The 26,088-nt window shown below is 32.8% G+C and overlaps 2 protein-coding genes across 3 annotated transcripts in view; both read right to left on the reverse strand.

The window, feature by feature from the left end:
* Positions 1 to 4,202: 4,202 nt before the first annotated feature.
* Positions 4,203 to 7,108, reverse strand: LOC139510336 (tubulin alpha-1A chain-like). The gene is made up of 3 exons (XM_071296875.1): positions 6,926 to 7,108; positions 6,282 to 6,504; positions 4,203 to 5,540 (listed from the first exon to the last, which is right to left on the reverse strand). The coding sequence occupies exons 1-3, from the start codon at positions 6,926 to 6,928 to the stop codon at positions 4,411 to 4,413; spliced, it is 1,356 nt and encodes a 451-aa protein (XP_071152976.1). The 5' UTR covers positions 6,929 to 7,108; the 3' UTR covers positions 4,203 to 4,410.
* Positions 7,109 to 21,952: 14,844 nt separating this feature from the next.
* LOC139510339 (ATP-dependent translocase ABCB1-like) overlaps positions 21,953 to 26,088 on the reverse strand; it is a 32,769-nt gene continuing 28,633 nt past the window's right edge. For both annotated transcript variants that reach the window (XM_071296880.1, XM_071296878.1), the window contains exons 23-26: positions 25,244 to 25,441; positions 24,298 to 24,504; positions 23,634 to 23,780; positions 21,953 to 23,242 (exon numbers count right to left, since the gene is read on the reverse strand). In XM_071296880.1, coding sequence (XP_071152981.1) covers positions 23,045 to 23,242; positions 23,634 to 23,780; positions 24,298 to 24,504; positions 25,244 to 25,441 — 750 coding nt within the window. In that variant the 3' untranslated portion in view covers positions 21,953 to 23,044. The remainder of the gene's footprint in view (positions 23,243 to 23,633; positions 23,781 to 24,297; positions 24,505 to 25,243; positions 25,442 to 26,088) is intronic.

A 26,088-nucleotide genomic window follows, 5' to 3' on the forward strand; every position in this document is an offset into this window, starting at 1 on the left:
AAATGTGTGTGTGTGGGGGTGTTAACCTTTTTAAGGGCGCGCTAGCACTCCGTAACCTAGGGACTGGGACCGTGTGAACCAGTGCAACAAGCTTTATACCAAGTCAACCGTTTTCATCAACCGTCACAAGTCATGTTTTAATACTTCTAAACTTTTCACTCATGGCCACAGGTCTGCATATGAAAGGTTCTGCTCAAAGCAAACACATTATTTTGAGTTTTTCTTTACAAATACGGACAAGGTATTGAAGGAAGTGCGAAGACATTTGTTCCTAAAAAAATACTAGTTTTCAACCATCCATATCAATTCATCCAAGATATAACAGAGATCAAAAAGGGGGTTTAGGAAGATGTGATGACATGCATATGCTTTTCTGCAAAGATGCTGGGGAAACATTATACGAGACGTATACACTATCTTTAATTCGCTCAATTTCATGGTTAGCAACACAAAATATAGCGTCGCACTTTACTTAAGAAGCACAAAATTCATTGGCATTTAATGTCTCAACAAGGTGTTTTGAATCAAACTTATGGTACATTGGCAAGCCAATCCTAAATGAAAAGGAGTTAAAAATAAATGGCCACATAAACGATTGACTCAAGAATTGCTTAGCATTTACGCAATTTCTCTGGTGCCATTTCCTGGGAATAGTCTTGGTTGTATGCAGTTTCATCGTATCATGGAATCAGCCGGAAGAAACGATCTATATTTATCAAGTAATGGTGTCATGAGGAATGACCATTAAATCGTGGCTAAATCTGCTTCCACGGGTTTGGATTTTTTTTGATTTTTTCGTTTTAAGCAAATAATTTGTAATGCAACCAAAATGACAGAGTGCTTGAAGTTTAAAAAAACGGACGGGAAACTTTTTCAACTTTAACTTTATCTGACACTGATAAAACATGCTTAATACGCTCATCTGATTCAAACTTGAGCAGTGTTTGATTTTTCTAAAATGTCTTGTTGCAACAAACTATACAAGCGCTCCAGTTGAACGACTGCATTCTAGAACGTGTACAAATACCCGAAACTGAGGGACAACAGTCCGATAATTGTATGTCGTCATTAAATATCAGATTAGAAGCTTCCTCGCTCTAAAAGGGGAACACATATGTTTACTTGTGTAACTTTTGTAGCATGAACGATGATAAACTGCCTGCATGAACTTCTGCAAATTAACAGCTATCGCATGAAACATCTTGATGTTCACCTCATCCAATCTTTTATTCAATGCAGATACAAAAATCTACTTTCCTTTACTGGTAAATTGACTCAAAATTTCAGCCGAGTTTTGTTTTTGGCATAAAGCACTGTATGAAATTAAACGACTTTTGTCTTTTCTTTGGACTTATTGGAGCAAGTTGCAACGAACTTGACATATCACGGAATATTTACTGAAACTATCCGTCAATTATTTTGATTTTACAATAAGTATATTTATAACAAAAAAAACATAGAATATAAACATATACAAACAAGTATGTGGCAAATATCAGTGCACTTTAATTGAAAATATGTGTATAAAATAGCGGAAAAGGTAGTAATTTCATATATCAGTTGAGAGCAAATTATAGACTAATACACAAAATGTGACGGAAGGAAAGTGATTAAGTTCCGTGTTGAAATTGAAGTTTTTTATTCCATTCTTTTTCCATTGATTTCCTAAGGTTTCTTTCATATTTTGGTTCCTAAATTTTTATCACTTATTAGTTTTATGAAATAATATATGCTTAAAATATTATGGGATAATTTGTATTACTAATATGAAGATGAAACTAAAGTTTGTGTCTGACTTAGCAATTAAAATAACCTCAATTTCAAACAGTCCAAACTTCGCAAATTTTACAGATTAGAAGAAAATAAAATACTGAATAGAATATTTTGACATATTAAAATAGCTTCAGGAAAAACTATTTCAATAAAATGTAAGCAAAAATACATTTTTTTTTCATTTTGAAAAAGGGGGGTTGAAACTCTATAATATACAACTAGTCATTAAAACGACTTTTTACAAAAATGTGACCGTACGAAATTCTGACGACAGGGCAAAAACTAAAGAAGACATATTTGTCTTTAAGTTAAGACTATTTTTAGCCGTGTGTTATTTGGGGAGATTAAACTCGCGATCTAGACGACTTTTTACACTTCTGTCACCGCACTATCTATGTAGTTATTCTTCATGCAATAATGATTGTTAACTCTGGGTTTGTGAGGTCTATCTTTAATGACCAGGTCGTCTTCGGGTACTCCGACTACTGACTTGCGGTCAAATAAGAGTTTTCCTTTACATGTGGAATCTCACTGTGACCTTCAGATATAGAATATCGATAATATCTTTTTTCCTTTGTTTTTTTTTTTCTTTTTTATGTTGTTATTTTGTGGTTTGAAATGACAACTATATACTTTCGATGTAACACTGAGTCTTATTTAGCAAAAAAACACAATATCTAATCTTAAAGTTTATCAATTCAACGTTGTAGTGAGATCTTTGGATATTGACTTTATCGATACTAAGGTCGATTTTGCATTTAATGAATTAAAGCATACTAGTAACTGAATGTGTACTTGCTTTAAAGTTGTGAACACTTAAAGTTGTGAACACTTATGGTCCTACATCATGTCGATACTTATATTTTGGCATTGAACAAGGCCATGTATTTCTCAGACTGTTTATAACGTTTCACACTTAATCAATTGTTATTTTAGCATGAGAAAACATTATTCTTTTATTAGTTTAAATTGACATTGACTGAGGTAGCTTTCAGTAACTGCAAGTTCTCTTAGATAAGTACAATGTTGTCTTGTTGTTCTAGGTGTTGTTGTGCTTCAAATGTGTTAATCTCTTTTTTATTGATGCTTATAGTTTCCTGTCAATATCTTAATGTGACTGTCCTAAGTCAGGAGACTGTAATTTAGTGGTAGTCGGTTGCACTCTGTCATATTCATATCTCGTTTATTGGTTTTGCCCTAAATCAGGCTGTTTTCTATTTTGTTTCGCATTTGGACAAACCTGAACCTCTTATATAAAAAAAAGATGTGGTATGATTGCCAATGAGACAACTGTCAACAAGAGACCAAACACAGAAATTAACAACTAAAGGTCACCGTACGGCCTTCAACAATGAGCAAAGCCCATACCGCATTGTCAGCTATAAAAGACCCCGAAATGACAATGTAAAACAATTCAAACGAGAAAACTAACGGCCTTATTTATGTACAAAAAATGAACGAAAAACAAATATGTAACACATAAACAAGCGCCACCTACTGAATTACAGGCTCCTGACTTAGGACAGGCACATTCATACACAATGTGGCGAGTTAAACATGTTATATATGGTTACGATGTCAAAAGAAAGTCACCCTTGACAAACCCTCATTGCCTCCCTGGTATGTGAGAATATACTTTCATTCTTTGTTAATTTCATAGTTGAATAAATAAATCTCCATATCTTTCTTGATGTTACATTGCAAGACTGGTGCGGCATTTCTTGGATGTAATTTATCATTATTTTTTTTCAATGCTGTTTCTTTTTTCTTGTTTATAGATTTTTTTAGGGGGTCAAACAAATGGTATGGTGTTTTGTAAAAGACGGTTCTATTTCAAATAACTGTAATAAGGAGATGTAGTATGATTGCTACGTATTCACCAAAGTTCTAATGAAGAAGATAAGAAGTTGCATGTCACCTTACAGCCTTCGACAATAAAAAAAAATAATCCCATAATGAATAATTTAAAAGGCCCCGACCTGAAAAATGTGAAACAATTCAACGAGGGAAACTAATTTCCTTATTCATAACAACACCATTAACGAATAAAAATATGACAGTCATGAACCAACAACAGCTCACTGCATCTTATGAACCAACAACAGCTCAGTGCATCTTCTGAACCAACAACAGCTCAATGCATCTTCTGAACCAACAACAAATCTCAAAGAAATTGATATCATTTGTAATTCAACCAAACATCAAAAATATGTGTTATTCATTATCATTATAACAGATTACCTTTAAAGCACAGCAACACAGCATCATTAACCAAAGTTCTAAAGCTTTGCTCAACTTTTGCTTATGATTGATATATTTTGATAAACTGAAAATCTTCCACACCAGTATCAAATAAAACCAAATAAAAGCTATACCTCCGTCTGCACGACAGCTTGTGTTGAGTATTCAAGGAAGAAACAATGCGTATAATAAATAAATAACAATAGTTTTATTTGTTCATTTTGTAATAGGTTTAAATCTGTGAACAAATTAACAAATACAACCAATAAACTTTAAAAGATGTTAAATAATATCGAATTGTAATGTTTCATACTCTGGTGTAAAAGTATTCTTCAGCAGGATATAACAACAGGATCTTACAATGTTATATGTTATTTTTTCAAATGTTAATTTTGTTTAATATTCCTCTCCTTCTTCTTCACCTTCACCCTCTACGGAGTCAACTCCAACTTCTTCGTAATCCTTCTCAAGAGCAGCCAAATCTTCTCTGGCTTCTGAGAATTCTCCTTCCTCCATACCTTCTCCGACGTACCAATGGACGAAAGCACGTTTGGCGTACATCAAGTCAAATTTGTGGTCAAGACGGGCCCAGGCCTCAGCAATGGCGGTTGTGTTGCTCAACATGCAGACGGCTCTCTGTACTTTAGCCAAATCACCTCCTGGTACAACAGTTGGTGGTTGGTAGTTGATTCCGACCTTGAATCCAGTTGGACACCAGTCGACGAACTGGATGGTTCTCTTTGTCTTGATTGTTGCAATGGCAGCGTTGACATCCTTTGGTACAACATCACCTCTGTACAACATACAACAGGCCATGTACTTTCCGTGACGTGGATCACATTTTACCATCTGGTTGGCTGGCTCGAAACAAGCATTGGTGATCTCGGCAACAGAGAGTTGTTCATGGTAAGCCTTCTCGGCAGAGATGACTGGGGCATAGGTAGCCAATGGGAAATGAATACGTGGGTATGGTACCAAGTTGGTCTGGAACTCAGTCAGATCGACGTTGAGTGCACCATCGAATCTGAGGGAGGCAGTGATTGAGCTGACAATCTGTCCAATAAGTCTGTTCAAGTTGGTGTATGTTGGTCTCTCGATGTCCAAGTTACGTCTGCAGATATCGTAGATGGCCTCATTGTCTACCATGAAAGCACAGTCGGAGTGCTCAAGGGTGGTATGGGTGGTCAAGATGGAGTTGTATGGTTCAACGACAGCGGTGGAGATCTGTGGGGCTGGGTAGATGGCAAACTCCAATTTTGATTTCTTTCCATAGTCGACGCTGAGACGTTCCATAAGGAGTGAGGTGAATCCAGATCCGGTTCCACCACCGAAGCTGTGGAAGATGAGGAAACCTTGAAGACCGGTACATTGATCAGCTAATTTACGGATTCTGTCCAAGACCAAGTCGACGATTTCCTTACCAATGGTGTAGTGACCTCTGGCATAGTTGTTAGCGGCATCCTCCTTTCCGGTGATCAATTGTTCTGGGTGGAAAAGTTGACGGTATGTACCAGTTCTGACCTCATCTGGAAAAGAGAAAAACAGTTTCATTAATTTCGTTTTCATTTTCAAGAAGCTTTCGGCAATACATTTAAATTGTATGTATACTCAGATGTAAAATAACCGGTGTCTAAATAAATACTAATTCAGTTCTAAACTGTCAAATGCATGAACGTTTAATTAAATACATATGCGTTGATGTTCAACATTTGTTTCTATCTTAATTCAGTTAGGATGAAAATTAACATAACATTCAGAATTGGCCATTTCTCATCATTACTACATTTGTAGTATGTATATATTCTAACAGCCATGTGTTCAATAATTTAATATGTCTGATTTTTACTAAATCGGTGATTTTAATTTTTATTATTTCGGTAAAACATATTGTGGATATTTGCTAATAAAAATTAATCGATAGACATATTAAATTAATTGTTTACTAATTCAATTTGCAAAATCAATAGATTAATTTTTAAACAAAGCTTGATTTCATTATGAACTTTGTCGATATATAATAGATTGATCACCGAATCATTTAAATAACCGTTACTACTTTACGGTTTGTAAAGAAAGTTCGGTAAAAAGTTTATAGCGGATTTCAAATCCATTTTATCATTTTAAAAACCATTTTACCATTGATTTTGTCATTAAAACATTTTAACATTTAACAAAATAAGATGCCTTTTGTTGAACCTTTAATCGTCCAACCGACAATCCCTATACTTATTAAATAAAAGAATAAAATAAAACATGTTTGGACTTACCGACTACAGTTGGTTCCAAGTCAACAAAGACGGCTCTTGGTACGTGTTTTCCAGCTCCAGTCTCACTGAAGAAGGTGTTGAAAGAGTCATCACCGCCTCCAATGGTCTTGTCTGAGGGCATCTGACCGTCAGGTTGGATACCGTGTTCCAAACAGTACAATTCCCAACAGGCATTACCGATCTGGACTCCGGCCTGTCCGACGTGGATAGAAATACATTCCCTCTGAAAGTGAAAAATACAATAAGTGAATATAAATAATTCAGTATTTATTGTTTATTTTTATGAATTAAAGTTTGAAATTAGTTCGTCCTGTCAAGTTTGATTTGATCAACAACTGTTCTATATAACATAAGACATAAAATATAAATTCCTTGATACATAAACTACATGATATAGTTTGTTGTGTTTATTATTTTATGATTTTTATTGTTCAAAGAACCAAACTGCGTTGTACATGTAAATTGATCTTTAATCTGTATTGATATATAAGTCCCTTATGAAAATAAAGCAGAGTAGTCTTTCTTTCAAATATCAAGTAAATTTATCTAAATTAAACAGTATTTATTTCTCATTATGAAATTATTAAATATGAAATAAATACATCAGTAAAAATATAATTAAAAAACAATAAATATGAACTTACCATGTTGACGGTTTATTGATTGTATTAAAAAACAAAAAAAGTCCTAAGCTCACGGTGACTTGAGGTGTCGTGTGAGTAAATAGAATGATGTTTAATTCCATTGCTCTCATATTTATACTAGTTGCTAAGCCGTTGCTAGAAAGTAATGCTATGCAAGAATAAACAAGCTTTCTTTCGGAAGACTTCTGATTTTGCAGTCAAGCGACGATGAAAACCCCTGATGATAATCTTTTTATTATGTAAATTAGTTATAGATTTGCTATAGATACCGTTGTGTAGTGATAAAAATCAACAATGGAAATGGAGAGTCATGTTCAAACATCCATTGTATATTAAAACATATTTTAATATTATTCTTTAGAATAATTACAATAGGATTATTAACAAATAAAGGGCTTAATGAACTTTATAAATATTAATACCAGACAATTAATTTGTTTTTTGGTAGTCAATGTAAATGACGTACTTTAAATATATTTTATTGAGAAGTTGAAGTATTGAACTAAATTAAATTTATTTTTTAAAATCTACCACAATTTAGGAATGATTATAGTTTAAATAGTAAAAATGTCCGCATCATCGTGGTAAAGAAATATTGTATTTCAATTTTCCCTCTGATCGAATGGTTTTAGTATACAGAAAAAAGGAAAATAATTAAAATACCGAACCCAACGGAAAGACCGTATTAAAATGGCAAGTGAAAAAAGCCAAAACACATCTAATGAATGGAAAACAACTGTAATGACCTGTAATATTTCTGACTTGATACAGGCATTTCCTTATGTAGAAAATGGTGTGTTAAACCTGGTTTTATAGCTCGATAAATCTCTCGCTTGTACGACAGACGCATTGAATTCCATTATATTGACAACAATATGTGAACAAAAAATGAAGAGATAAGACTCAATATATAATAAACTGTTATAAATCTATATTTAACTGGCTAATGTGGTCTATGAATCCTTAAATTACATGGTGTTCCTATCTTATCGTTAATCAAAATTCAAAAATAAATGCAGCGTTTTTTTGTTTTAGATAAAGAGATGTCATTGGTTTGAAATCCAAAATAACAGGATTGTCACCATATTTAAAATGAACATTCAATTTAGCTACATGTATCATACAAACGTAAAACACATATCTATCAACATTGTGAATTAGTGGATGAGTTGATTTGTGTTTTCCTATTTGAAAAGTTTTACACTAGACTAACTAGTCATTGTTGGGGCCATTTATATATAGCTTGCTGTTCGGTGCATGTGAGCCAAGGCTCCATGTTGAAGGCCGTACTTTAATTTATAATGGGTTTACTTTTACAAATTGCGACATGGATGGAGAGTTGTCTCATTGGCACTCATATGTTTTCCATTAAAATACATTGAAATTAACGAAATCACCGTTTTCATATATGGGCAATATGAGAAGTTTCCTTATTGAGAAAAAATCAAACGATAGAATTTGTAAAAAATCAATGGGAGAATTGTTTGCATAAATTCTTTAAAAGAATAAAATGAAAGCAAGGGGTACTATTTTCTTGATAAATGAAAAGAACAAATTGTCCTTTTAAATTCAATTTTATTATCTGCCCTTAAATGTTAAAGGATTTTTTTCTGAAAATTTAATCTTCACGACACTTAAAGTATTTTTGCAACATACCCTGAAGGAAGGCTCCGACAGAAAAAAACAACTTTATAAAACTGAAAGAAATGTCAGCTTCATTTTTTTTATGTAAATAAGGCCGTTATATTAGTTTTCTCGTTTGCATTGTTTTACATTGTCATATCGGGGCCTTTTATAGCTGACTATGCGGTATGGGCTTTGCTCATTGTTGAAGGGCTACGGTGACCTATAGTTGTTAATGTCTGTGTCATTTTGGTCTCTTTTGGACAGTTGTCTCATTGGCAATCATACCACATCTTCTTTTTTATATTCAAGTCATATGGTAAATTACGAAATAAAATGCATAAAATGTAAAAAAAAAAAATTTTTAAATCTCATACTAGTTACGAGCACGTCAGTTGGAATAGATCAGAAGTTTCATCACAGTACAACAAACAATTATTTCAACGACAGCATCAACAAAAACACAGAAAATCATAGAAAAACTTGATATCAATTTAAGAAAAAAAAAGAAGGATATCAACAAGGCACTGATTTGAGTAGCGTCATTTTTAACAACAAATGAAAGAGTTGTTTTCATAATGTAAAAAAGTCAATCAGTTTACTTGTATTTTTACGACCCTTTTAAGCTGCCTTTTGTATTAAGACTGATATTTATTACGCACGAAAAAGAAATGGACATTATAGGAAACGTATTTCTGAAAACTTACAAGTTTAAAGAGTTTTGTAATATAAACATAACAAAAAGCACAGGTTGCTCATCAATTTAGATTCCTGTTACAACTATGAATTTATCACAACTTTGGCTGTTGGTTTTAAGCTTGCCTAAGCCAAGGACAGTCTATAGTGTAGACTGTTCCTGTTGAAATAAAATCTTAATAAAGGAGTCAATTAAAGTCTTAAAATTAAGGCCCTGTTAGAACTTCTAAGATAATAAAATCTCTATATTCACAATAATTGTTAGTAGAAAATAATATTATAAATTCAGAAATTATTGCGTGTATTTATTATTGCGATTTTATCATTTTGGACTAAAATGCGATTTTAATTTCTGCGATATTGAGAAAAATCCTGTTTAATTCATATAAAAAATTGCAAAATGCGAGTTTTAATTATTGCGATTATAACTCGGTTGCTTTTTTTGCAATAATAAAAACATCACGATTTAAGAAATAATTGATGCAGGCTATACTGTATTGTAGTTTTAACATGGGTAGGCATTATATTCGTGATTATTTTTGCCCGAGCGACAGTGAAGGCTAAAACAACAGATTCAGATTCAATATTTTATTAAAGTCTCACTACTTGCAATACATAAATATACAGTACATACATAGTATATACACAATATAAAACAGACAATACACAAGTATAAAATACAAGTACCATTCTATTAAGAATTATGAGAGACTGTAAAACAATTTCTATATAAAACTAGTTAAAATACATACGATTATTAAAATAATTTCATTTTAAGAATATAAAAAGGTATTTCTTCTACTTTTATTAAATTAATATCAAAGCAGGTTTTGGCAACCATATCATAACAATTGATGTTTTTAAATAAATAAACTTTATCATCATCAGACAAATCATTAAAATCTAAATTATATTTCATAGCTTCGCTATATAGACAAAAGCGCAAATCTGCATATAAAGGGCATGATAGTATTACATGTTTTTCGTCTTCTATGTTATCATTACACATAAAACACACTCTTTCGTCTACATTTTTATTTTCATACCGCCCTGTTTCAATTCTCAACGGAGCTACTCCGCATCTAAATTTAGCAAAAGCACTTCTATATCTCTTAGATAAATTTTTTGACAAATATAATTCACTTCCATAACTGTCTTTAAACAATTTATAAGTCCGCAATTTTTTACCAACATCGTGAGTCAATATTCTATTTTGCCAGTTTTCTATATACTTATCAAGTAAAAATTCTTCTATCTGCGTAATATTTTGTTTAAACAATACATTATTTAAATCAGTATACAAATCTAAATTACATTCTTTAAACTTAGACATAATCCTAAAACACCAATTTCTTCTCTTATTAAGAGCATTTTTATAACACCATTTAAATATTCTATAATTTAATCTATCTGTGCAAATTATGTTACATCTAGCCCAGTGTCGAAAAACACAAGTCCACTGCTTAACACTTTGAGGTCTCCAGCCCATATCCCCTTGAATTGCATCGTTCGGGGTATATTTACCCACATTCATTAAAGACCTGAAATAGCTCTGTTCTGGACAGCATTAATACATGAAAAATCTCTGGTGCCCCAAATGGCTGCACCATAACTTATTACTGGCCAGACCAGGGTATCAAATAGTTTAGTAAATGTACTGTACTGGAAACCTCCATGGGCCTTACTTTTTACAATAATCAAACTTAATGCCCTGTTCGCTGATTTGGCTACAGCTTTAGCCATTACATCATGATTTTAAAATTCAGTTAATAGTAAACCCAGATATTGATAGCTTTGTACAATACATATCTGCTTATCATTAAATAAAAACAATGTTGTTGTCTGCTGTACAGAAGGATTTCTAAAATGTACAATTTTAGTTTTCTCGTGATTGATATTTAATAACTTATTTTTACACCATATATTTAAAACATCTAAGAGTAATTGCAAATCGCTTTCATTCTCTGCAATCAGTACAATGTCGTCTGCATATAACAAAATGCCAACTTTTTCACCATCAATATCAATACCAATATCTAATGCTTTAATATTTGTAACTAAGCTGTTTATAAAAATATTGAATAAAATTGGCGACAAAACACAGCCTTGTTTTAGGCCTGAATTTACACTAAACCATCCAATCATATGCCCATTTAATTTAATAGCACATTCAACTTGAGAATAAATAGCTTTAATAACACATAAAAAATGTTTACTTTTACCAAGATCATTAAGATCATTAAACAATATTTTTTTATTAACACGAATATAATGCTTACCCATGTTAAAACTACAATATAGTATTGCTTGCATCAATTATTTCGATTCTGATTAGGACACTTAAGGTAATTTCTATGTCCGATGTGTATAAGTGTAGAGCGCTTGTGTAGGCTCTTCCATGAACCTTCCTTTTTTGTTTGTAAACAAGCAAAAAGTAAAATCACAAAAATACTGAACTCAGAGGAAAATCCAATCGGTAAGTCCATAATCACATGGCAAAATTAAATGACAAAACACATAAAAAAAGAATGGACAAGAACTGTCATATTCCTGACTTGGTACAGGCATTTTCAAATGTAAAAAATGGTGGATTAAACCTGGTTTCAAAGCGCTAAACCTCTCACTTTGATGACAGTCTCATCAAATTCCGTTATATTTACAATGATGCGTGAACTAACTTACAGACATAATAAATAAAATAGTCAAAATATGGGTACAGCAGTCATCATCGTATAACAATTTTAAAGGGAACAATCAAACAGAACACAAAAAACATCTATCTACAAACACATTCATTGATACGCGTGTCTGGCGTCAGAAAGTTTCATACGTCACATTTTGTACAAAAAATTTGAAAATTTCACATGGGCAATGTTAGCATACAGGGTTTAAAAATCAAAATATGTAAGAATTAATTTCAGAGATAGACCGAGATTTAAAATAGTCCAAAAGTTATATAGAATTTATAAGAATCCACAAATAGTTCATTCCACTACGCGATTAAAAATTTTGACCTTTGTGGTTCAACGTATTTTCTAATTCATAATAGAAATATATCATAATGACATAAATAGAACAATATCATATTGACGGGATCTTTTTAAAGTACAGAGTCACGTTATAAGAACCAAAGAAACACAAAAAGTCGCATATACAAAACACACCAGCAAAAAATGAAAGATAATACAAACACATTGACGGGATGTTTTGTATATGCGACTTTTTGTGTTTTTACAAAGTCTGAGTAGAAGCTGCAAGCTCTTGAATATCGAATAAGTTGGGAAATATATATCCCATATGCAGGTGAAGTTGGTATATTGCTACTAAGGTGGGGGAAATTTATAATTTCAAAATTAAAATCGTCTCGTTTGTCATAGATTCTGGTACTGAGATGACTGTGTAAGTCAAATTCGAGACACAAGTCTACAAATGAGGCGGAGGAAGCCGTGTCTGATGTTTCTTTTATTTCTAGTTCTTTCAATCAGAAAAGTTCGGATTGTTTATGGAAAGAACATCATCAATATATCTGAAAGAGAAATTAAATTATCTGGCTTGTTAGATCCTCTTGTTTTAGACAAGTGTCTGAAGAAACTCCGATTCATATGAAAATAAGAAGAGGTCGGCAAGAAGAGGCGCACAGTTTGTTCCCATAGGAATGCCGACAATTTGTTGGAAAAATACCTCCAAATTCAACAAATATGTTGTCGATAAGAAACTCCAGCATACTGACCACTTGTTCTTCTGTGTATCATGTTTTACCTTTTTGTTTGTCACTATTAAGGAAATTTGCCTTATCATATCCCAAAGTAATAAATTTATAGCGTATGCTACCATTTTTATGTTGAAAGGCATTGTGGATTATATCTTTTATGCGATTTTTTAATTTCACATGGGGAATGGTGGTATACAGGGTTGAAAATCAAAAGTTTTGATAGAAATAATTTCAGAAAAAGACCGAGATTTAAAATTGTCTAGACGTTCTCTAGAATTTTTAAGAATCCCCGAATGGTTAATACCACTACGCGAGTAAACAGTTTCACAGTATTTCTGAAGACCCTCTTTCACTGCGGACAGAATTTTATTCAATCTAATGGACAATTCTTTAGTGGAACAAGAAGATGAGCCAGCAATAGTATACCGTTGTTTGTACGGAATTTTATGAAGCTTTGGTATCCAATACAAACAAGGTAAGTCCTCCGATGTGATGTTCAGAGGGAGGAGATTTGAACAGCCAACATGAACGGTTGTCGTTCTAGGTTAAATATGTCAATTTCGAATTGCAACACATGACAGCCATACTAAATGAACTAGTAACAATTTGTGCATCATTTAAGACTTTGGAAGTGTTTTAAGCTAATGAAATACATTAAATGCTTGCCAATTTGATAAAATTCATTATTATGCAGTAGTCAATATACGCATGTGCAACACATTTTATTGGATTTAGAGCATGGATTTATTCACAATGCGAAAGACGCACGTCATATTAGAATTACGTATTCGCCAGCACGACTGACTTATCCATGGCATTGAGTTACTTATTTGTAGCCACGATTTACTACTCCGTTGCCACGATTTTTTTAAAGTAATTCTTGGCAACGAATTAGAAAATCGTGGACACGAATAAGTACCTCGTGTCCTAGAGTAAACAAGTCGTAACCACGAACTTGTTAGTCGTGGCCACGTATAAGTTATTTGTGGCCATGACTTGTATTTTTTCTAGAGCATAGAATGACCCAAATAAATTTAGCAGATTGACTTGTGTGAAAGGAAAAAACTAAATAGATACTAGTATAAGAAAATGTGGTATGAGTGCCAATGAGACTCTCCATCCCATTCACGATTTGTAAAAGAAACCATTATCGGTCAAAGTACGGTCTTCAACACAGAGTCGCTTGGCTCACACCGATCAGCAAACTATAAAGTGCAATAAAAACGACTAGTGTAAAACCGTTCAAACGGGTAAAAACCAACGGCCTAATCTGTATAAAACACAAGAAACGAGAAACAATTATGAACCACATCAGCAAACGACAACTACTACATCATATTCCTGACTTCAGAGTGGACAGGTGCAAAAAATTGCAGCGGGTTTAAACGTCACGTTAATAGGTACCAATAAGAAACAATAGTGTAACATCACAACACAGAAGGACACACTATATATTATCAGTTGATGTGGCTTAACTCAACCAAGAGACAAAATAACACGATTGAATATACACTGAACGAATACATTTGATCTGTTACACAAAATCTATAAAATAAGTGGTGAATAAATAAAGGCAACAGTAGTTTACCGCTGTGAGATGTTAAACAATAACCGTGAACAAAAAGCTGCCAAATAGAATAATGTACACAGGTAAATTAAAATAATTGTGTTCTAAGGTAGAGGTTAAATAGAGATCGGAAGTATTTTTTACGAAATGAATAATTTTGTTGTTCATGGTACGAAAAGAAAAGTGACAATTTATTGTCATACCAAACACTTATCAAAGCTGGTACAACATGTATACTATATATCAAACTGGGACGAGATATAACCCTAAATAAGTAAACATCAAATAACCAAAAAAACAAACCCAAACATTTCAAATAGTATCAACAGGTCAAATTAACAAGAACGTACGATTTGAGAGTACTTGCAGCTAGTGAAAAGCCAAAAACAATAATACAAAATCTGGCATCAGATCAACATAAATCATTTGATGCTGTCACACGGTGTTGTGTGAAAAGTATAAAAATATTTATTATGGACGGCTTTTATTTTTAGTATGAGTGAATGATCTACAAGTTAGCATTGAGCTAGACTGGTACCAAGCCGTTATTGTAAATCTTGACAACTAATATTTGTATATTCCGAAGGCATACTGAATATTTTACGAGTGGAACCAACCTAGCAATGATCATGAATGCAAGGAAATTTTTTTATATGTAACTATCCCGGTTTTCGCATCCGGCATATCCTAAAGCATTTCTAGAAGTTTATCACATTTGTTGAATATATTGGTTTGTTATTAGACTAAGCATATTATGTTATAGAAGTCCCAGTTTGCGCCAAAAAATAAATCTATACTATTTACCTGTATAATATAAAAATTATATTTCAAGCAACTTTGCAAATTTTTCGGTCGATTTTAAAAAAGAAAATTAATATTGATATAGTTGTATTTTCATCTAGTTAATAGTGTTTTGTTTTCTAATGATGTCACAACGGTGCATTGCAGGCTCATCAGCACGTTCGACTAAAGAATTGTCCATTAGATTGACAAAAATTCTGTCCGCAGTGAAAACTGAGGGTCTTAAGAAATATTGTGAAACTGTTTACTCGCGTATTGGTATAATATTAACCATGTGTGGATTCAATTTTTTTGTTGAATTTAGAGGTCGTTTTTTTCTCCAACAAATTGTCGGCATTCCTATGGGAACGAATTGTGCACCTCTTCTTGCTGACATCTTCTTTTTTTATATGAATCGGAGTTCCTTCAGACACTTGTCAAGAACAAGAAGATCAAACAAGCTTTTTTCATATGAATCGGAGTTCCTTCAGACACTTGTCAAGAACAAGAAGATCAAACAAGCTATGAAATTTAATTTCACATTCAGATATATTGATGATGTTTTTTCCATTAACAACCCAAACTTTTCTGATTGGGTTCCATTAATATATCCCCAGTACTAGAAGTTAAAGAAACAACAGACACGGCTTCTTCCTCTCCACTTTTAAAACCTCGACCTCGAATTTGACATACACGGTCATCTCATCACCAGAATCTTTGACAAACGAGACGATTTGATTTTGAAGTTATCAATCTCCCCACCGACCGTAGTAGTAATATACCAACCTCACCTGAATGCATACGGGATATACATTTCCCAACGTATTCGGTATTCAAGAGCATGCAGCAACTACTCAGACTTTGTAAAACGTCACCAGTGTCTGAGCAGAAAGTTGATGAACCAGGGTTATGTCAAAGAACGCCTCGTCCTTTTTTGGAAGGTACAAAGACCTTCAACCTATCAACTTCACAAATAATACAAGATGGTCTTGAAGTATAGATTCTGGGTACTGACGTTGTTTATCATCGTATTCTTGTCTTTCAATTTTTTGCTTATATGCTTTGTCTATATTTCTTTTGTGTTTTTCTTTTACATATGACGTGGTTCTGTACTTAAACATCCGTCATTTTGTCATTTTGCCATGGTTAATTTTTGTTAATATATTTGTTTGTCAATATATATATAAATATTTTAGTGATTACAATAATAACACAATGTTGACTGCTGTATCCCTATTATTGACATGTGTACCTCTTATGTCTGTTTGTTTTGTTCACCAATCGTTTTCAATATAATGGAATTGTATGCCACTGTCTTACAAGTGAGAGGTTTAGCTAGCTCAAAAACAGGTGTAATCCACCATTTCAACATTAGAAAATGTATGTGCCAAGTGAGAAATATGTCAGTTAATTGTTATCCATTCATTCATTAAAGGTTCATCATAACCTTTAGGCTAATATGGCCGTATTTACACCACAAATTTTACTCTGAGTACAGACAAACCGATGCATCTGCAAACGTTTTAAGGGGTGACAGGAACTAGATATATAAATTTTAAATGCATTTTATGTTTTAGAAAATTATAAACTTTACTAGATATTGCTATCCAGTATTTTTCGTTCCTGCAGAAGGTGCCAAAATAAATTAAGTTGGGGAAGAGGTTTGAGAATCTCCCCTCATATAATACATGTTGTGAGTAGTATTGATTTAAATGGACAATAGATAGCCTTTTCATCAAAATTTTGGTTTTTAATGTAAAATTAGAGTAATAGATGAAAAAGCCTTTGTGAGACCTTGAAACATGAAAGTATTATCCTTTTTCTTAATTTAACTATTGTTAATCAATAAACAAATCACCTAACAAATAATCGTGCTTTGGTACTGGCTGTTATCAAAGGGAGACAATTCAATTTCGATCTCAATGTGTTTAAATCCCAGGAGAGATTAATCTTGTTACACGAGGGGATAGCTCATCAACTATAGTCTATTTTCAAAACATCTAGATATTTATATTGCTTACCCATGTTATATAATTGATTCCTCACGTTGGGCTCACAAAGTAACCTTTAATAAAACCCCTTTATATGTATTTCCTATGTAATCTTTGTGGTTTTTTGAAAAGATAGTTTGTTTTGTGTGCGTTGAGGACATATAGTTGAGAGTAAAAAATACGCATGGGCGTTAAAAACAAGAAGTGTGAAAAAATGGCCATTATTAAAGCAAACAAAACTGACTCGTAATTTTTGCATATAGGAAACAAATCAGGTAGTATAATATAATTTGTCGCCGAGTGATGGGTTGTTAATGGGTGCGAGTCATTGCGACACTGATAAGGGTGCAGAGGAACATAATATGGAGTGAAGTAGGAGTTTGGGGAGGGAACTTGATATCAATTCCCCCTGTCCACCAAATAACTTAAAGTCATTCAAGAAATAAGGGAGTGGGGCCCGACATGCATGTAAACGGATCAATTATGCAGGGGATGCAGACCACAGATTGGTCTAATTTGACAACTGATCAATAAGACTATGGATGCCGAATGTAATAGCACTTTCTAAATTTTAAAAAGTGAAAACGTTAAAATTTATTCAATAGTACATTTTTTTTATGTAGACCAGAAGTAGAGAAATATAGCATTGACTGACTCTAATAATTAAGAATGCATCCGGCAGAGCACAGCTTCCACTGGTCGGATTGAACGTCAGTCCACAGACATCTCAATCATTCAATGATGTCAACAACCATACGAAGCTTTAGCCTAGGCAGCCTATGTAGCGCCACTGAGTGCTTTTAATCAACCATATTTTTTCAAACTACTTATATAAAACTATTAAGTCTTTCAACAAAGGTTATAAATGATAATCAACGATGCAAATATTGAACTTTACAACATAAATTATTATCTTTAACAATGAATTCAAAACAGCAATATCTATTCAATTTAACAAATATGTACTGAAAAGTGGCATGTTAATCGTTAAATTTAGAAACACGGAATTTCCATTTTTAAACAAGGGAAATAACAATTACATGACAATCCTGTCTTCCAAATGTATTTAAAAACATTTTGTTTTTATAAACTATAACTAATTAGAAAGAAAGAAAAAAAACACACACACTGAAGATAACAAGTGTTTTAGTTGCAACAACTTAATTGTTGATAAACAACTGCCAACCTGTACCAGAAACAAACACTTGTTTGGAACAAACTATACACTACGATCGACAACTCGACCTAGAATGTTACTCACATTTGTTGATAATGTAAACAAACATTGATTTAGAAAAAAACGGTAATATGTAGCAATTAATAACAATCAGAATGATGGAGTAAAGATCATCAGGCATTTGATCTGGTTTGCCGCCTGGAGATGCCGATAAGTGATATTTTACAAAATCGTGTTTTCGGGTGAAGTGATGAATTGTTCTTGCCAAAATTACAATTGATTCAGGTATCTTACATTACAAACATATATTGATACCACGATAATACATTGATAATACTGCCTTGTTAAAAATACCTTATTGTCAAAGAATGCAGCAAAGGTTCTATCGTCGACGGCCAAAGCAAAAATCGTGATGATAACGCATGCAATTCCGGAAATTGACCGTCTCCAAAAATATTAAATTCTAAAATAGGGTTATCGTCCTTTTCGCGCCAGACGACTATTGAAAAGGCTACAATAGATGAAAAGACATCTGCAGACAATAGGTGATTTAAACTGCGTAACTGAGTGGACCGTATCAAATGAAACTCGGGTGTTTGTTTATTTTGCTATCTTCTGCAGACTGGAAAAAACTGGTCATCAAAATCCAGGTACGTTTTTAATTTTCTGAAACGCATATTACATGTAACTTTTATATATCTAGTTCCTGCCATGCCTTAAAACTTTCCTAGATATACCAGTTTGTCTGTACTCATAGTAAATTTTGAGGTGTAAACACGGCCATATTTTACAATTCCTTATGATGAACCTTTATGTGTTTGAGCTTTTGATTATGCCATTAAATTAGGGACTCTCCTTTTTGAATTTTCCTCGAGGTTTAGTATTTTTGTGATTTTACTTTATACACCGTGATTGTTTATCCATATTTTAATAGATGCAAACAATCTTTTCATCAGTTCCATCGTCCTTCATTTATAGATGCTATAACCTGATTTTTATAGTATATAGGAACACATAACCTTGATCTTGAACTGGCTCCACGATGAGTTTTGTGCTGAGGTCTATTAGAAAAGGTCAACGAAATTTGTTTTATAGAATGCATTGATGTACTTCTGTGCAATGGTTTTAAGAGGTATATGCTCGTGACAGTGGCGGATCCAGATATTTTCATAAGTGGGGTCCCACTGACTACTATTGAGGGGACCCGCTCCGGTCATGCTTCAATGATTCCCTATATAATCAACCAAATTTTCCCAGAAGAGGGGGGTCTCCTCTGAATACGCATCTGCGTGATGCCGTTAGTTTATGAATAGTTTTAAAGACATTTATAAAAATAAGATGGCCTTTGATGGAAATAAATTCTAGTGACAATTTTTACCACCTTTTTATGTGGGCGTTTGTAAGTTAAATACTCATTTGTAAAAACTTGCTTTCATGTTTTGGGGTGTAGTCAGGTTGCTGTTTCATTATATAATACCTCATTTATCTCCTTTTATTTATATGCAAGTTATTGGTACCTATACAGTGATTCTATAGATTAAAATATAATTAACAAAAAAGTTCACGGCATGGATACCAAATTTAGGGAACGATCATTTAATTACATGGATATGGGGTCAAATAGAAATAAAAATACTAAACTCCGAGGAAAATTCAAAAGGGAAAGTCCCTGATCAAATAGCAAAATCAAAAGCTCAAACACACCTTACACATCAAACGAATCGATAACAACTGTCATATTTCTGATTGGTACAGGCATTTTCTTATGTAGAAAATGATGGATTAACAGCCGTATACTACTGTTGCCTTTATTTTTAGCTAGCTAAACCTCTCAGTTGTATATGACAGTCGCATCAAATTCCATTATATTGACAACGATGTGTGAACAAAACAAAAAGACATTATAGGTAAAAATGCCAAAAATAGAGGTAAAACAGAGGTAGAGGTACAACAGTCATCAATCTTATTCACTATAAAAACAAACAAATATGTAACAAAGAAGCACAAAGTAAAAAGTCATATAGACAAAACACTTTAGCAAAATTGAATGACAAGAATACATGAATTTACAATTGCACAATAACACAATAATGACGGGATGTATAAGTACAGAGTCACGTCATATGTATATAAAAAAAGGACTAAAGACAAGCACATAAGCAAATGAAAAACAAAATATTTCCGTTCTCCATTTCTCTGCCAAATTATATTCATTTACCGGTGTACATTTTTCTATTTGGCGGTATTTTGTACAAGGTTTACATCATCGTTACATCATGTATACCGCCATAACAAAATTGCTGCATTTAGTTGAAGGATATGATTGACTTTCTGAAATTGTTTATTATCTCGCCTCTTTTTTTTATTATTGATTTTGTTTTTACATTGTTTCATAGAACACATTTATTCGTTCACTGTATATTCAATTGTTTGTTTTCATATGGCTTTTAAATTGATATTTTATAGTGTATTCTTTTTATGTTGAGATGTTACACTATTGTTTGAGGTAAGGGTGAAGGTTGGTACATATTAAAACGTTTAACTCGCTGATTTCTTTGCACCTGTTCTAAGTCATGAACCTGGTGTTCAGTGTTTTTTTTTTTGTTGTTGATGTGGTTCATAAATGTTTCTCGTTTCTTGTCTTTTATATAGATTAGACCGTTAGTTTTTCCGTTTGAATGGTTTAAACTTGTCATTTTGGGGCCCTTTCTAGCTTGCTGTTCGATGTGAACCAAAGCTCCTCGTTGAAGACCGTACTTTGAACTATAATGGTTTACTTTTACAAAATTATGACTTGGATTGAGAGTGGTTTCATTTGCACTCATACAACTTCTTCTTATATATAAGATTACAAAAATGATCATAGAACAATAACACAATGACGGCATGTATAAGTACAGAGCCACGTCATATGTATCAAAGAAACACAAAAAGTCATACAGACAAATCATAGTAGCAAAAATGATAGACAGGAATAATAAAATTATTAAAAATACATTTACACAATGAGGGGATGTATAAGTACAGAGACAGAGTCACATCAAATGGATATCACCAAAAACTAAACTAAACAGTAAAAGTTATATACATATATGGGATTTACCTAAAAAAATATTCTGATCCGTTATTTGATAAAAAAAAAAAAAATCTTGTGGTCAAGCAGATGACAAAAAAAAATATACTCTGAATCCAGATTTTCCCCATACCTTATAGTATTAAATATTGAAAAAGTTGATTGATAGCGTCGAAAAACTAAAAGTAAATGTGTGCCCTTTTCGCGAAAAAAAGATTATGTATCAGACGAAAAACATACCTCCCTTTTGTAATGCTATGTTGCTCTCCTATGGTACAGGACTATTATGACTATTTTCTCAGTAATCTCTTAGGTCTTTAAAACCAGTCAAGGTAATCAAAACCCCCAATTTATAACACCATCATCAATCCTTTATACTGATCAGAGGGTTTGACGACATAAGAAGCGTTAATAATTCAATATTTTATTCTAGTCTCAGTTGAGACATACAAATATACAAACATAAAATTATATTAACAGAATTAAATATAAAACAACAATCGTAGAATGACATATGAGAGCTTTTAAAGACACAATATATAATGCATATGAAAAAAAAATAGACACATTTTCACACATTTACATTCTCCATTCATACTACATGAAAGTAAAACATTTGTTTCTTTGAGAACTAGAGATTGTGCATGTATATGTTGTTTTTAAGAATACTCGAATATCGCTCGGTAAAATCAACGAGAACTCGATTGATAATTCTTCACCGAGTTAAGAATCCTACTTTTTAAAACCACAGAGTCAATACATCTAGACTGGTAGCCGTTTATTCGCCGATGGTATAACATACCCATTAGCTAGCATTCCCGATTTGGCATGAATTGTTATATAAGCAGAAAATTGCTTTAAATCTACTGTTGGTATAAGACATATACTGTTAAAATTGTTTAAAAACCTAAGGTTAAAGATGGCCTTTGTCAGATTTGACGCAACTATCTGTGATTTTGGTTTAATGCTCCTCAACTTAATACTTTATTTGGCCTTTTAAATCTTTTATTCGAGTGTCATTGCGCGAAAAAATCCAAGACCAAGACAAATAAACCATACCCCTCCCCCTTCTCCTTGCTTGAAATTCAATGCTTGCACCCCACCCTTATGTGTTCCAATCAGATATAAAATGCCTACAATCCTAAACATATGTTTTTAACACAAACTATTAATGAACTATATTTGAGACATGATTTTAATAAGTCATTGTCAGCTACAATACAGAATTCAGAAACAAGAAATTCGTAGTTGTTAAACAGTTTTATATTTCACATACGGAACTTCGAGTGAATCATTATAGCTGCACAATCTCGAAAAATTACTGTTTAGAAAACATGTTAACTTTCGCTTCAATCACACATTACTTTAATACTGATAATAAATAGATTGTCTATTTTCTCAATCGTAGGTGAGTTTGTCAACTGTCCTCAGTAGCATGTCTAATACAATCTACCATTTATGTTTGATGCATGTATTAGTCTTGTTATTTCATACAGCCATTCATTTGCCTTGATTGTGGGTACTTAATTTGTAATAAATTCCTTTAAATGCCATAAGTTCTGCATGGTTTCCTAACTCTACAACCTCTCCTTTGTGTATGATGGCTATTTTGTTTGAGTTTTTGATGGTGGATAGTCTATGAGCTATAACAAAGCATGTCCGTCCCTGCTGAGCTTTATCAAGAGCCTCTTGAACAACCTGAAACATAGTTTGATAACAAACTTAGAAATTATTCGTGTCCTTGTTAAGGTACTTTGTACAGATAGTGATGATGGACGACTGTTCACCGTCAAGTAGAAAAAAATACATGTTCAAGGCAAGAACTTGTAAATGCGATTTGAATACGAACACTGGTCACCTTACTCGGATATATCATTCCAACTCCGAGGCAAACGGCCTTTTTACTTTCTCCTTAATTTGTTTGACCTGGTCTGGGGTCGAACTTTCGACCTCATGTAATCGCGGCTGTTAAATGAAATCATGAAATATGTTTCTCATTTAGCTTGTTTGTAAATATCTTTTTTGCTAAATTGTGACAAGTATGTATGTTATTTCAATATAATATTTTAGATTTTGATACATTACTTACTCGTTCACTTTCTGTATCTAATGCTGATGTTGCCTCATCCAGTAGAAGTATTTTAGGATTCCTCACTAAAGCTCTTGCTATTGCAACTCTCTGCTTTTGTCCACCACTAAGTTGTGTTCCTTTGTCACCAACATTTGTATCATATCCCTGTTAAGAAGTGTAATTATTATACTATAGTATTACAACATTTTATTAAAAGTCTAAGCCATATCAGACTTCATAAAGAATATATCATCATATATTTGTAAATGTTTTCTTCATACATAAAGCCCCCCGAGTGTTGGTTCAAATATATCAAAATATGGTATCTTAATATGCATTATGTTTTCCTTGATATTGTCCGAAGGTTAAGAGAACTTCATCTTCATGCTCCTTAATCATACGTTAAAATGGTACCAAAAATTCATGACGAATCATACTGGCGAAAGAATGTTGTTAGTTACTGTGAAATACCCTTTCACAATATTACAACAAAAGCAGAGTACTTTACTTTGAGGAAGTTAGACACATAAACAATATGTCACAATAGAGAAATATCTTGTAAACATTTTTAAAGTGGCACGAGCTTACCATTTGAAATTTAAAAAAAGTGTAGCTGAATTTTACTGAATTCGTATAAACGTATTTTCAATGTTTAGGTAACAGTTATTGGTTAAGTAATTACATGAGGAAGTTTTTCAATAAAGGTATGTATATTTGCTGATCGAGCTGCTTCAATGATCTCTGGCATGGGTACAGTTCGTGAAGTATCACCATAGGCAATATTCTCTGCTATACTGGCATCAAACAACACTGGTTCCTGGGACACTATTCCAATCTTAGATCGTAACCAGTTTATATTCAGGTCTTTTGTATTTGTACCATCTAACGTCTGCAATTGGAAAGTGTAAATGTATATGAATTTCAAGACTGTAATTTGTAAAGAAACTTCATGTATCAGTGTTAGTTAGCTTAGGATGCATGTATAATAGTCAGCATATACGTGGTGCAAAGATAAGATGTCATCCCTAGCTACTTATGAGTAAATATCATTTTGTCAATGAAAACAGCAGAAAAAAATTAGCTGAGACATTTAAACAATCACATAATCATCAATTTCCTGAGGGCAGGGTATACTAACTTATTATTAAGTATAGACAGTCCCTGGTGAGGGGCACAACATAGTTTGTAAAGAGTTATATTGTCTATAGTCTTCCTCATGATCCTGCTGGAGTTTCGTATTTTTGCAATTTTACAGCTCGATAAAAACATAAGCAGCATAAACTTTAAATTTGTTAAAAAAAAACATGTCTCACGATTTGGTTTCATAGATTGGCATGTTATTATCTGACGATAAGGTTGAAGAATGGGCATATACAATGCTTTATCTTAAAATGAGTCCATATTTTTCCTGCATGGCAAGTTGTTATTTCCATCTCTTCAGCTTGACTTTATACATCAATACGCCCTGATATGTTTTTTAAAAATCGATGTCTGAATAAAGGATTTTCCAAAACAAGTGTAATGTTCAAAATATTTGCGATTCATTTTACCATTCATTCAAAATTTGAATGCATTTAAAAAAAAGGTTAGGTGTTTTTATTATTATGTGAGAAAGATACAAAACTTACCACTCGACCATCTTCCGGATCATAAAACCTTTCCAACAACTGTACTGTTGTACTTTTGCCACAACCACTTGTCCCAACTAAAGCCACAGTTTCTCCTGGTTTGGCCCGAATAGTAAGTCCCTTAAGAACTTGTACATCTGGTCGAGTTGGGTAACGAAATTTAACATTCGTAAACTCAATATCTCCTTCAATGTTATCCTGCAAGACAAAATAATTCAGATTAGTATAGTACTTCACTTTGAAATTTAGTATTCTAAAAAATATTTTTGAAAATTATTGTCAATACAAATTAGAATTCAACTTCATACTCATAAAACATAAACTTATACTTTATGCTGACACTATAATTAAAGACAAATCCGATCTCGAACAAATACAAACAACAGAAATTGGGATTTGACAACATAACTATTTCTCAAGAAAAAAACATATGGTATAACAAACTCTTCTAAACCTCATTCATAAACATGGAAAACAAAACCAATAAGATGTTATAGTTTTGTAACAAATGACCAGTTGCAAACCAATGATTTCAAACATTGTAACAAAGATAAATTAGTTTTTTTGGTCGAGACTTGCAAAAGACATACGAAGAATGTGACAGAGGTTAAACCTGTTTGTTTTCACTCAACCTTCTTATAAGTGGACAGTGATGAAACAGCGTAAACATACTAACAAAATGTGAAAATCAGTTAGAAAGGCCTTATCTCACCAAATCAGCACGAAGCACGAAAATAACTTAACAGATGAAAAATAGAATAAATAAGAACATGGAAGCCCCATCTGCACTATCATTTTCTATGTTCAGTGGACCGTCAAAATGGGATAAAATCTCTAATTTGGCA

The sequence above is a fragment of the Mytilus edulis genome, chromosome 2, assembly GCF_963676685.1.
Source record: "Mytilus edulis chromosome 2, xbMytEdul2.2, whole genome shotgun sequence".
NCBI classification, from domain to species: domain Eukaryota; kingdom Metazoa; phylum Mollusca; class Bivalvia; order Mytilida; family Mytilidae; genus Mytilus; species Mytilus edulis.